Source organism: Lactuca serriola, chromosome 7 (assembly GCF_051521515.1).
Source record: "Lactuca serriola cultivar US96UC23 chromosome 7, Lser_US96UC23_V15, whole genome shotgun sequence".
In the NCBI taxonomy this organism is placed as follows: Eukaryota; Viridiplantae; Streptophyta; class Magnoliopsida; order Asterales; family Asteraceae; genus Lactuca; species Lactuca serriola.
In genome coordinates this window covers 111,323,247-111,338,035 of record NC_136414.1, presented here as the reverse complement: position 1 = coordinate 111,338,035, position 14,789 = coordinate 111,323,247, and the positions used below count along the sequence as shown (strand labels likewise).

General features: G+C 36.0%; 1 protein-coding gene across 1 annotated transcript; it reads right to left on the bottom strand.

Moving 5' to 3' along the window:
- Positions 1-2,497: 2,497 nt before the first annotated feature.
- CPA (Subunits of heterodimeric actin filament capping protein Capz superfamily) lies at positions 2,498-13,729 on the bottom strand. The gene is made up of 10 exons (XM_079012226.1): positions 13,454-13,729; positions 13,214-13,329; positions 10,001-10,090; positions 6,421-6,485; positions 5,790-5,951; positions 5,567-5,645; positions 5,204-5,281; positions 3,984-4,058; positions 3,865-3,900; positions 2,498-2,794 (listed from the first exon to the last, which is right to left on the bottom strand). Exons 1-10 carry the CDS (start codon positions 13,566-13,568, stop codon positions 2,687-2,689), a joined length of 924 nt encoding a protein of 307 aa, XP_078868352.1. The 5' UTR covers positions 13,569-13,729; the 3' UTR covers positions 2,498-2,686.
- Positions 13,730-14,789: the final 1,060 nt, after the last annotated feature.

Here is a 14,789-nt window from a genome sequence, read left to right as displayed (position 1 = left end):
CGTCAATTTCTAGGCCTCGCTGGCTACTATCGCAAATTCATTCAGAACTTCTCGCGAATTGCGAAGCCTCTGACTACATTGACCCAAAAAGGAGTGGCCTTTGACTGGAAAGAGAAAAGGCATTCCAAGCACTAAAACGAGCCTTATGCACCGCATCGATACTGTCCCTCCCAGAAGGGACAGAAGACTTCGTGGTTTATTGTGATGCATTCAACCAAGGGCTTGGTTGTGTCCTGATGCAACGAGGTAAGGTCACCGCCTATGCCTCAAGACAACTGAAGACACACGAGGTCAACTACACCACCCATGATCTTGAGTTAGGAGCAGTCGTATTCACCCTAAAGATCTGGAGACACTACCTGTATGGTACGAAAAGCATTATCTTTACGGACCACAAAAGCCTTCAACATATATTCCACCAGAAGGAGCTTAATATGAGACAACGACGGTGGGTCGAGCTACTCAATGACTACGAATGCGAAATTCATTATCATCCCGGTAAAGCCAACGTAGTAGCTGACGTCCTAAGTCGGAAGGAATACTTTGGTTGTAGAGTCAAATCATTGACTATGACTATCCATTCATACTTGTCCACACAAATTAAGGAGTCCCAGCTCAAAGCTTTGAAACCTAAAAATGTGGCGGGTGAGTCCCTGAGAGGGATGGATAAGAACTTGGAAGTCAAAGGTGACGGAGCCTTATATCTCATGGACCGAATCTGGACACCGAAACACGGTGGTTTCAGAGACTTGGTCATGACTGAAGCGCACAACACTCGATATTCCGTCCACCCAGTTTCAGATAAGATGTATCTAGATCTTAAAAAGTTATACTGGTGGCCTAACATGAAAGCAGAGATTGCTACCTTCATGAGTAAATGCCTTACTTGCGCAAAGGTTAAGGTCGAATACCAGAAACCATCAGGGTTACTCCAACAGTCGGAGATACTGGAATGGAAGTAGGAGCGGATCACGATGGACTTCATAACCAAGTTGCCCAAGACAATGGGTGGTCTTGATACCAATTGGGTGATTGTAGACAGGTTAACAAAGTCCGCACACTTCCTGTCCATCAAAGAAACTAACAAGATGGAGAAACTAACCAAAACATACATTAGGGAGATAGTACGACTGCACGGTGTTCCCATATCCATTATCTCTGATAGAGATAGTAGATTCACTTCGAGGTTATGGCAGTCGCTATAAAGTTCCCGGGGAACTAGGTTGGACATGAGTACAACCTACCATCCGCAGACCGACAGACAAAGTGAGAGGACTATCCAAAATTTAGAAGACATGTTGAGAGCATGTGTGATAGATTTCGGGAAGGCATGAGATACTCATCTACCCCTTGTTGAGTTTTCCTACAATAACAGTTATCACACGAGCATAAAGGTTGCTCCATTTGAAGCCCTCTACGGCCGAAAGTGCAGATCCCCTCTGTGTTGGGCTAAGGTGGGTGACACCCAGTTGGCTAAAGGACGGATTCCTGACAGCACTCTCACGGGTCCGGAGATCATTCGGGAAACGACAGAGAAGATCGTTCAAATTCGTGCACGATTGAAAGCCTCTAGAGACCGACTAGAAAAGCTATGCAGACAAGCGAAGGAAACCTTTGGAATTCCAGGTGGGAGACCACGTTCTTTTGAAAGTCTCACCCTAGAAGGGCATGATACGCTTCGGTAAAGCTAAATCCAATATACGTGGGGCCTTTCGAGATCCTCGCTAGGATCAGCCCTGTGGCTTACAAACTCAATCTACCTCACAAACTTAATAACATACATCCTACTTTCCACGTCTCGAACTTGAAAAAGTGTCTATCCAACGAGACTCTTGAGAGCCTTAACTTCGTGGAAGAACCTGTAGATGGCACCATACCACTTCCTCCTTTTTACCGGGGGTAAAATGCCAACCTTAATACATTCATAGGGAGAGAATTGATTGTTGAGGAAGAAATCTAGTAGCATCTGGTAAAAAGTTTACCACACTTTACAGCTACAAGGGTTTGCATTTTTTACCAGCTTTTGGGCTGAACTCAAGACAAGACCTGATCGAATATCCATATTTGGTCCTTTTATTCTTTACAATTTATGAGACTAATAATGAGCTTAAGGCAACAAAAAACCCAAACCGCATGTTTTCAAACACATAAAAAGATTTACTAAAAGCGTGGGCCAATCAAAGCAGAAAAATGTAGAAAATATTAATAAACCAGAGAAAAAAGATTATAATGGGAACAAAATTCGAAAAGTAACTAGAATTTTATTAATCGTTCAGTGACAAAAATTTATTAGTTAATGATTTTATATCGAGAGTTTTAAAGAATTGAAGTGATAGCGAAAATTAAATAAGACGACCAAAACTTTTAACTTCAATTTCAATTTTTCAGAGAACTAAACTAAGACTAAGAAAAAGACCACGTAACCACCCTGAGTTATTGAACAAAAAATAACACCAACACCAAATCATTAAGACTAGTGGGCACTTTGCACAACAAATATGAAAATATGTTCTTTTACTAAATTGATTTGTGGAAGGACAGGACAGGACAAGTACTGAAACGGATAAGTATTGAATGAATAGCAAGCAAACGTCACACTCTGAAAAAGACATAATAGCAACAGACACAGTTGATCGAAAAATCAAAAGCAAACGTAACATGCCATGCAACTAAAACTCGATGCAATCTACTTTTCGATTCCGAGCTCCTTTGTGATATCTCTTGTCAGGCTAAACTGCATGGTGTTGTGCCATGGGAATAATGTCCGCGTAACTGGAAGCTTCCTACGCAGATCCTGCGTCACATACAATTTGGAAACAAATCTTAAATGCAACAAATAATAACTTACTTTTTCCTCAACCTATCATCCATTTCCGTGCTATAATTACTAAAACTTGAATGCTAGAATTGAATAGATTTTTTAAAGTAAACGACTATGCTTCCTGTTACCAGGGAAGATCTGCCTTCAAACAATTTATTATTTCTCACACTCCATCCAGTCCTTATAACAACACAAAACCTATCAACCCTTCCCCCCCTTATGAAACAGAAATGGATATGGGAGATGTCATTTTTAATTGGCAAACATGATAATATAACATTTTCCGAGCCAAGGCAGATAGGTGTTATTCAGAAACTGAATTTGACTCTCAGCTTAACCCAATAAGCTCAACTAGTTTCGGTTGGGAAAGCTGATAATACAGCTTCTAGAGGGGGGGGGGGGGGGGGGGGGGGGGGAGGGGGGGTGTTTCACTGGTAATCCTGCCACCATGCACCACAAGGGCTTCCTCCTACTCCTACTCGAGCCATTGAACATACCATTAACTTACCTATTTGTCTTTAGCCTTATCCTTATACCCATTTACATCAGAAAAAGATCCAACGACAAGTATTAACAAATGTTCAGCACAGTAAAAACTGCTTATTCATGCTTCTTGTTAACAAAAAAAAATTAAAATATTAAACAGCAGTCACAATCCATGATTTGAAATAGTGTGGTATAGCGGTTTTTTTATATTATGTAGCACACACATATATTGTTTTCTTTGACTATTATTGTTGGTAGCTAATAAAGTAACAGCGTTCGGCAAACAGATTGGATGTACAATTACCATGTTTATATCCTCTTCTACCTTACCAAATACGAAATATATATATATATATATATATATATATATATATATATATATATATATATTCATCTTAAAAGGATACATTTATTTTTTCTAGGACCAAGTTCACGTAAATTGGGTCTAAAGTCAACATCAACATATATAATATAATGCAAAAATGTTTTTGAATAATGGTAAATAATAATCATATACCTAACAGAATAGATTTATGAACGCATAAATGAGTGAGTACCTTAAATGTGGAATCTGGCAAATTGGAATAAGATGTCTGCCAATATGCAAGCAAATGAAATGTCAGGAATAATCATGTTAAATGAATGGTAACTAAAGTAGGAAGTGAAGACCACCCACCTCAAGAGAACTCATATACTCCGTCTCATGGTGGCGAATAATGTTGGCCAATGAAAAAGAAGAATCGTCAGGTGACTGTAAAGACACACAGCAGGGCAGAGGTTAACAGGAAGGATTTCAAGAAACAAACCTAATAATGATCACAGAGAGTACTATAGTATAAATAAAGACACACTGCCATAGGGATCACATTTTGGGATATTTGATCTGACTGAAGAGAAAAAAGCCATATGCAGTTGGTCCATTAACATGTTTATATATAGATAACTTCCAGCTTTTCTGTAATCTCTTATTTGGTCAGTCGGTCATCAGTGAGTGAAATTTTAAAATCAGAATTCAGAAAGAAAAGCAAAAGGTTTCATTTGAATGGAGCAAGTAGGCTGTTGAAAGATGTTGTTTTTGGCAACCAGTAAGTATTTTCCATCAAGTTGGTGCTCTGGCCTCTTTCATAATTCAAAGTTCATTGCATATTTTGGGAACTAGCACTTGTTGGCGGCATTGTATTGTCTATGCCTCATGTTTTGGTTATGCAACTAACTTCTTTACTCTTTGGACTTATACCACTTCCCCGGTGATTATTTTTATTTGTAAAATTCATCGCTGTTCTTAAAAATAAAAAAAATTAAAATTAAAAATTAATGCGGAAAGTACGAGTTATAAACCAGAGAAAGAAGGTTTTCTCCATTAACTCCTAACCTTTTACAAATTTGCTCTTAGTTTTTTGCCCCCAAATCTATTCAGACAACACTTACCAGGGCCTTAATCTGCTAAAGTTCTACTTAATAGCACAATTAGATGGAACCCAAAGCAGTTTAGGAACTGATTATGTCTACATGGACCCACCCACCCTTCATCTGCTCTGCTGCTTTCAATAACATTGCATCCTACAGTCCTACCTACATTTTAGTACTGCATTCCACCCCACCTAGATTACTTTTTTACTTAATGCAGAAAGAATGACTTAACAGATTCTATGTGATGCAGAAAGAATGAATCACCATCACCTACAGCAACTAGCAGCATATAGTTCTTCAGCTGGACAAAGCTTTGATGAGGATGATGAGGGCATTCAAGTCTTTTGCACAGACGAGCCCTTGTCCCATCTTTTTCCATGGGGACAACTTTTGTCCCATTAGTCCAGAAAGGGGTCTTTATGGACTTAAACCCCAAGGTCAAGGTAAAGAATACCACATGCAGGTGAGGTGAGTTGGCATAGCAACCTGGAACATAGTTGAATCCTTGCATTCATGTTGTGCCTCTAGCTGGACATTCCCTTCTTCAAAATAGTGAGCACCCACCTGCATTGCATGCACAACATAACACTAAGCTACTGTTTCTTTCTAACTTACTTAATGGACTTATTAAATCAGAAAGCTATATGTATTGTACATGTTCCTTTTTTACTTGATGCAGAAAGAATGACTTAACAAAGAAAGTCAAGAAAATCAAGCTTTCCCATAAAGTTCAAACTTTGTCCTCATTTATTTTTTCCTTCCATTTCTCCAGGTGTGCGGTTATTTTCTCAGGAAAAAAAAAAAAAAGCAAACACCATTTTATCTTTTATGGACAAAGAATAACGATACCTGCATTTTTCCTCTTACTTCCACAGTTTGTAATTCATCCATGAACTCAATGTTCCATATTGAGCGCCAACTTCCATTACTAATAATAAGGTAAAAGATGAAAGTAGTAACATATATAAGATTAGTTTCCCAGATAAAGAGAATCAAAACAATAATTAAGGGGAAAAAGCAAGAATAAAGAATTTAATTAATTAGAAGAAATAAGGTAATACGTGTTATGTACCAAAAGTTTTGAGGGCTCAGTCGAGTAGCTGTAATCAAGACGACAAGTTCAAAATCAGATCCAGGTTCTTCCACATCTTTTCCACTGATACAGTAAACCGAGCAGACACCTTTTGGGTAAGCTTCTGCAACGTACTTACACACTTCTGCATCCAGTGCACATCTGCAACAAAAACACCATTTTGTACAAAACAACAAACTTTGCTTGTTATTACTTACTTCAGTACATCAGTCGACTACTGATCTTTACAGTTTCTAAGCACAAGGGAAATCAAAGATTTATTACTAACAATGAAAAGGCAAGTTCACACACATGAGTCAAAGTCTAGTAACTAACTGAACTGGAAGGAGTAATATAAAATAACTGTGAATTACGAGACCTTATACACTTCAAATAACAACCTATTTCCTCATACTGAAGAACAACATTCTACCATGTTTTTTCAACTCAAGGTTTAGGGTGGTTACATCACACATCTTTTTTGCACAATGACAATGATTTTGTACTGCTAACATCGTGTGGATTCATTTTCATGAGTCAATCAACACTACACTACTCAAAAAGAAAGGCATATTCAAAGAAATCTAGACAAGAAGGTTACAGATATCTATCTAGACAAGAGGAGGGTTACCGGTACTCTTCTATGTAGGGGGTTGGAAGTTCCTCATCTTTAGCTGGTCTTATATCTGTACAGATCTGAACCAATTTAGCATGTCATCATATATATTGCAAGTGAAGAAACTAAACAAATAAATTACTTTCCCTAGGCATCAATACATATACATCATTTAATTCATCATGCTTTCAATAAGAGACGTATCACATAATTGGGATGAAAGAAGCATTACTTTTTTACCTTATGATATAGTAAGGGATTCAGTGTAATGTAGCACTTACATCTAATAAATTACTTCTTAAATAAATAGTGCCTGCAATTATACAGAAACCCCCCTCCCTCCCTCTCTCTCTCTCACATGGTTTAAAAAGGTGTTTTGAGGCTTACGCCTCGAGGCTAGCCTCAGCTGAGGCGAGGGAAAAAAGCCTCAAATCCTAAGCCTCAGATGGCTAGAATGAGGCTTAAGCCTCACCGGTGTGAGGCAGTGTAAGGCTCTGAGGCCAGGTGTTGAGGCTTAAGATGCATCAGACACACTATTTTGATTATTTTCATTGACATTTTGACCTTTTTTTTTTACTTTTTTACTTTGACTCAATTAGTAACTCTTTGACTATAACCTATTTATCATAGATAAATTAAATATCCTCCTATTTATTCTTCCTACCCATCCTCCTACCACTTTTAGATGATGACAAGTATTAACAAAAATTTATTAATTTTATTAAATATGAAAATATCACAATCTTAAGTTTGTAGGAAGATGATAGGAGAAAAAAGTAGGAGGATATTTGATTTCTCTTTATCTATATGTATACTTAACAGACTTCATAAACCCTTTGTGACCTAATAAACCTCCCTCGTCTCTTTCTCTCTCACCTTCGCACCTTCTTAAATCCACTCTCTAAATCGGAAGGCTTAACATCTGACATTTAAGGATTTTGTGCTACACATTTGAGCTACTAACTTTTCTTATTTCTCATTTTGATATAAAATTATGAGATATATAATTATATATTAGTAGTCCCGTGAGGCTTACGCCTCAGTTAGCCTCGTGAGGCTAAGGGCAAAAGCCTCGAGGCCTGTTTCAGCCTTTTTAAACCTTGCTCTCTCATACCAATATTTTTTGTATTTTTTCCAAAACAGAAACATATTAAGAGAGCATGAAAGAATAGAATTCACTGAATACAAAAATTCCGGAAATCTTATGCTACTAACTGATTTCAAGAACCAAGCAGAAAGTTACTGAGTTGCGTTTCTGCCCTCCACTCTAATCCTAATGGCAGCAGCTGATGACTTCATAACTATGCTAACAATAATAGCCTCTAACCACTCTAAATCTTATGCTACCCGACTGATTGTTTAGAAGGATCTGGAATCTGTCGAGGGAATTGGAATTTGAAGGAATTCCAATCTTTTGATTGGCAGAAACGGAAAGAATTTCAGTTTCATTCTTTTTTATCTTTCTATTTGGTTTGTATCTTTTGTCAATTGATTCGGAATTTGACAACATTACCATTTTCTAACTTTTCATCAAAAAAAGTTTTTTAAATAGGAAAAGAGATATCTATATTAACTTTTAAATTGTAATAACTACTTCTGGTTTAAAATTTTAGTAATAAACTAGGTAAATGTATACGATGACAAATTACAAAAAAATTATTTAAACAATAAAAGATTCAACACTTAATAATAAGAGAAGAAATAGATTTTCAGTCTCTGTTAGCAAGTCCCAGAAACAGCTGTGCTATTGTTCATCATGTCAAACACTTTCTTAGCTGTTTTATTTAATAGGATGGACACAATTCCCATTTTTAAAACTCCCAATCTTGGCACCAACAGGGAGCATCACAACCATAACCATTGTAGTTCTGCCTTGACTCAATCCTAGCCTCTGCCATCTTTATGATGCGTGTATGGGCTTGATTTAGTGAGTAGGGTAGTGTTTAGGTAAATTAAGCTAGAATAACAACCACAAATGTATGGAAGGAAATGGATAGATTAGTAACAACTCAAGACCTATTAAGTTGTATACTGGTGAAAACAATCTAAGACCTATTGGATTGAATTCAAATCAAGTCAAGAACACGTCTCAACTATGACAAATAGTGAACTATAACAATAATTTAAGGTGAACAAAGGTTCTTTTGATTAAAAATTCGTGTGTTACTTTTTCTATGCATAAACTTGGCTTTATATGAAGCCTTTATTACATAGTTGGTGGTTACAAGCCAACCAACCAACAACTCGTTAAAACTAGTAAATGAAAATAAAGGAAACTCTTGAAATAACAAAAAAAAAACATCCAAGACACTTGAGAAGGAAAAAAAACGTCCATGCTCCATTAAGGAGCCATAAGAAGCATTAAAGTGTAACCCTAATCCACCAAAGAGTGTCAAAAACGGCTAGGAGGCTTTATGAAACAAAAAGTAACGGTTTTTAGCATTAAAGATGTCTTAAAAACGTTGCCCTAGCCTTCATGCAACCCTAATCCAATAAGTGGGTTACCACGCACAACCCAACCATTGAGCCCAAACCACCTTCTAGCCCATTAATAATCAATAATCCACCACATTTTGGGCTTTCATGATCCATGCATGGATCACTTTATAAATTGAAAAAATTACAATCCAATTTGTGATGGTATGGAAGATTACAAAAGTAGAGAACAAATCTGGAAAACAGAAGACTTTACGTCTCTATCAGAAAGATTAGAGAGAACCATATCGTGTGTGTGTGTGTGTGTATATATATATATATATATTAATTTGTATTTTTTTAATTATTAAAAATAATGATATGGCGGGTTGAGTGGGTTGGGAAGATAGGATTTCCATGTGTTGTGGATTAGGAAAGATGGAAGAGAGAGGAGGGAGAAAAGCTGATGTGGAGCTGATGTGGCAGTGGGTTGAGAGGGAAGGACTCCCTCCACCGTTACGGTGTGTTTCGATGGTGTTTTTGTTGCCAAATGGACGCAACTCAATTCCATCGGATCCTTCAGATTCCATGTTAGATGGATTTCACCATTTCTTGGGGAGCATGGAAAGAATTCAATTACATTCTTTATATTCTATATTAAAAAACCAATATACCCTCATTATATATATATATATATATATATATATATATATATATATATATATATATATGCACGCACAATAAATGAAAATTACTTGCATATAAATAAAAATTCAAAGTTTATTTGATTTTTATAATTAATTTTATGCCATTTCGTACCAACCGAGCGGCTGACGGATCCCTATAGATTCCAGTTCCTTTAAAAAATTCCAATCCTTCCAAAAACATTTGACAAACTAAAGACAGCCTTATTTTTTTTGGAATGGCTGAGTTGCTATTTTTTGCACTTAATCATTCTGCATTTGACTAAATGAACTATTATTGAAGTCAATCACACAATGTAGGAGGTAATTACCTATAGTTTTGATGAGAAGCCGAATATATTTGCTTTCATGCAAAACACTCGAGCAACTTAATTTGGTGGATATTTTGGCATTAACTTTTTTTAAATGCCAACTTTGAAACATATCATCAATAACTCTAACTTAGCAGCAAACAGATAATATTATGTTGCACTTACTTGTTTCACATGGTCAATTTTACCAACTTGTGCAGTCCTAGGATCAAGATATTCATCCTCACTGATCTCGCTAAACGAGGAAACCAGCACCTGCAAAGACAGTGTCACACGGAGTGAAAGTGAGAATTGGCAGAGTGTCAACATCAGTAGCTATACTATGCTCTAAATGACTGCAAAAATATAACATCACCAAGTTATTTTTTATTTGTAAATAAATAATTCACAAATGGTATATGCTAAGTAAATCAATTCACACTAGTTGCCCGCTCATCAAACTCTGCCTAGAAACAAATTAGAGATCGCATTGCATGGGCATAATCTCCAAAACCTTATTCATTGATCACAAACTTCAACTTGTATTGAATATAAGAATTTCATTCAAGAAATTAGCTAGCCAAGAAGTTATAACTATTAATATCCCAATGGTTATAATGCAACCAAAAAAAAACAAATACAGAAACAAAAGCCACACACCAACACAAACTAACAAAAAAGCATGAAACCGCAATTTTGTCATGTTATTAATAAACTTTTTGCATAATTAGTGAAAGTGAATCTAGTGCATAATGTTGTGGAATGGAGAAAATAGTGCAAAAGCCTTATATTAGTAACATACTATCTTGAAACTATCAAAACACACATTAAAGGAACGATTCTCTCAACTAATGGAATACTTTGAAGCTGTAATTTAGAACACAATTCTTTTTTCAGGAAGTTGTGGACAAGTCAAGCAATGGTTGTCGTCTTAACTACTATATCACATTTTGAGAAGCTATTGGGCAAAATCCTATTTTCAACAAAGGAGTTACCTTGCTTCAAAACTTGGCCTAGGAGTCATTTTCGTAAAGTATCCACTTTTCATAATCACATGACATGTACATGATATGTATGTGATTTTAGAATGAATAGGCAATTAATTATCTTAGAAGAATGATGTCAAGTTTCCAGCCATTTTAGCCTTGATTTTGAAGGAGGGGGAGGGAGGGCAAGATCAAATATTAAAGACGGAAAAAAATTTGTCCAAAAGAAGATGCTAACTTTTTCTGAAAGAAGGATTGATGTTTTGGTGCAAGTTGCTGCAAACTTATTCTGAAAGAAAGATTGATGTTTTTGCTGGATTTTACTGTTTTGGTGCAAGTTGCTGCAAACTTATTCTGTTGATTATTGGCCAACTTTTGTGACAAATCTTTATCTTTTAGATTTGTAATTTGACCAGATTCTATATTTGATTTTTCTCTAAATATTAGAGGCTCCAGCCATGTATCAATCAGATTAAGATGATTATGAATTTGGAGTTATCTCTATTTTGCCAAAATCTTCATGTTCTTTACACACCTTTGATCTTGGAGGTTTGAAGTGTTCCCTTTGTCTTCAATCTTGATCAATTAATATCCTTGGTAGATTAGAGAGGTGGATTCCTGATTCCTTTATCTTTAATTTGGTGGATTTTTGTTCCTTAAAAGATTAGAGTGGTGGAAATTCATATCTTGTATTTCCGTTTTACTTAAGCCCCATTAGAGTTCGTTTCCACATATCTTCTTCTTTCTTCAAGTTGTTGTCAAACACTTATAACCACGTCGCTTTAGTGTGCTGTTGACCGAGAACAAAGCATTATATATATATATATATATATATATATATATATATATATATATATCAAGCACACCAAACATGTCATCAAGAGGGTTTGTATGAGCTTTTGGTAGTGGTTTTGCCAACAGATGATCTCTGTAGGGTGATGTGATAACTTCAAATACTTACAACTCTCATGATTTTTAGCATGAATTTTCTTTGAATTAAAGAAGTGAGTGTAGCAATTTACTTTTGGAATCATCACCGACAATAAGTATGTTGGCAGCATATAACAGCAACATTATTGTTTGTGACCATTTTCTCTCAAGAAAAGTACTGAGTGATCTATCATCCCGGAAGTTTTTAAGGTTTACGAGAAACACAAAAAACTAAACTCAAGACAACACATCTTAGATGACTCATCCAAAACCAGACGGTTGTTATAACTTATGTCATTTTGGTAGACTTTTGGCTTGTGGACCAAGCTTTTCATCATAATCCTTACTATACATCCGAGTATATAGCCTCTGCCAATCAAACCTTTTACATACACAAACCATGTAGTTTCATTTTAATAGTATCCACCCACTTCCAACCAATACATTATGACACAGCCATGCTAAATGAGCAAAACAATCTATAGAATATGAATACTATCCATAGATCACATATACCGTATAATCACTAGAAGAAAGATGAGGATCGAATAGGTTAGAAAAAAAACTAGTTATCTTTTGTTTATCAATTGTCTTACCTTACGCTTTTCTTTCTGTTAAGTAATAGAAATATCAAGGCAGAAATATTAGAGTGAGGAGTATGAGGCACATCTAAACGAGTTGGCTTGACTAACAATAGTCAATAGCAATCAACAAAATGATTTTTTTTCTTTCAGTACATTTTGTTGACAAATCAAATTAACATTTTAATGTCAAGCTATCATCTTGTTAGGGACTACGGCCCATGGCTGGAAGGTCTAAAGTTTAATTTCCATATAAAGGAAGTTTTCTGCATGATGCATGTGAACTAGTTGAGCAAAATATGCGACACATTGGTTATACACCAAAAAACAACAGTTTAAGGATCTTCTTCAGATGTCATGTACTAGTCAATTTGTAAGAAGTTATATTTTGGGGGACAATGAATTCTTGAGATTTAAGAGAAAATCATTAATACTCTAGTCCAGAGCCTTTAGTGAGTTGTATATCAGCTTCATTTGTTACTATAATCTCTCTATAGTAAGTTTCACTCGCACTTTTCTTCATGATGTTGCCACCCCAACACTCTACTTATAATCACAAAACACTTTTATTAGCAAAATTCTGGTCATTTTCATCATTCATCTTTAATTCTTTTGCTTTAGTTTGAAACTCAAACATTTATTGAAGTTCATAGTGATAAACATAATGTTGAAGAGTTCTAGATTTAGTTGCATATTCTCTATGAGTTGTTTCAATTAGGTTTATCATGTAATCATCAACAAGTTGTTTATATCTTGGATCATGTTCATAACTTGTAAACTATGAGAATTAGGTCAATCAGAGATTTCTTTCTTTTTAACGGGAGATTTCAGAATTATTTTATGATGCAATATGTGAGGGTTTTGCGGAAAAATTATCAACTACAAACATAGAAAAGACATACATCGCCACTTCGATCTGGGAATTGGAGAGAAATAATATGCGTTTTGTTGTAAAAGGGGAATGCCTCTGAAGCCGCCATTTGATACGCATTGTCATCCCTTAAAACCGATCTTAGATCTACAAATCCCCACAGAAAAAAATCAGGAAGGATATAGTACCAAAGAAACTGTAATTATTAGAGAAAAAAAAAAACAGAAAATTTGTAGTACATGTTTGAGATTAAAAGGGAGATATTCAGTACCTTTGGCGACGTATTGGATTTCACCGGGGGGAGAATTGAGGAGAAACCATTTGGCAATGTCGATTTTCTGATTATCGCTGAGCTCTGTTTCTTGATGGTCTTCTTCATCTGCCATCGTTGACGATGTATGTATGTGGGAGATTCGTCGATTTTCTGATTGAATTGGGTACTTGTCTGAAGTCAGAATGGGGAAAATTAGAGTGGACTTTTTTTATTGCTGAGGCGATGGAAAAAGTTGTGATGGAAATGCAGGTGCGTAGGCGCTCGCTTCTCCCGTGCTCGCACAGCATTATGTAAAGTATAGTGGGCCGGACGGATTGAACTAGAGATGCAATTGTCGGTCTCGGATAAGTTTCGAAACGTCCCTTTAAAAGGAAATGTCTCGATTTTTTTATCCTTCCAGCATGGTCTCGGGCCGGTATTTTTTCGGTCTAGTATTTTTACGTCTTGTTTCCGAGTTTAACAAAAGAGAAGAAGAGAAGAGAAAAAAAAGTCATGAGACAAAAGAAGAGAAAGGAAAGAAAAACAAAATTTTCTTTTGTGTTCCCGAGTTTGAGAGAAGTGGAAGGAAAATGAATCATTCTGTTCTTTCTTTCCAAATCCTCCTAGATCGAAAAGAAAGTTAGGAGGGAAAGTGATCATCCAATTTCCCTCCACTTCATTCCACTTATCTCTTTTAATGAAACTCGGGAACACCAATGTCTTTTATTTTCTTCTCATTTCCACTCATTTCCTTTCCTTTCTCTCGTTAAGTTGAACTCGGGGACTGGGTGTTAGGGATTGGTCTTTTTTAATCCGGTCTCACGGTCTTTCCCTGTGTCAATTCGATTCTGTCTTGGTATTTTTTGGTTTTTTATTTCGATTTCGAGTTTTTTCATTAATAAATATGTGATTAACATCAAAATGATAGAGTAAGATTTATTAAAAATGATACAGTTTGATTTATAAAAGAAAAAAATTGATAATTCATGATTAAAAATTGTGTAATTAACATAAAAATTATAGGTTTATAAACTTTGGCTACCGGTCTCGAGTCTGAGAAGGGTCGGTCTGAGACTGGTCTTGTGTCGGTCTCGGAATAGTTCGGTTTTTTTCGACCGATCTACGGCCGATATTTTTTTGGTTTGATCTTTTTTCGGTTTAGTCTCGGTCTTTTTTCGGGTCTAGCCCATAACTTTGTGCATGTGTAGATCGAAACCACGCTAATAAATCCTAGGGATGACTGATGTGACCTTGGTCTCAGATTTTTGTGAACTTCGGCACTGATGGTTCAATCGTTCCTACAAGGTGATATATGTTTGGACCTAAATAGCCCAATTAAAAATGGATTACTTGC

Bases quoted from the DNA above. Each gene is read 5' to 3' on its own strand.
- CPA (XM_079012226.1), bottom strand. From the start codon at position 13,568: ATGGCAGATGAAGAAGACCATCAAGAAACAGAGCTCAGCGATAATCAG. The intron at 13,330-13,453 runs GTACTGAATATC...GGGGATTTGTAG, and splicing joins AATCCAATACGTCGCCAAAG to ATCTAAGATCGGTTTTAAGG. The intron at 6,486-10,000 runs GTAAGTGCAACA...AAATTGGTTCAG, and splicing joins AAATTGACCATGTGAAACAA to ATCTGTACAGATATAAGACC.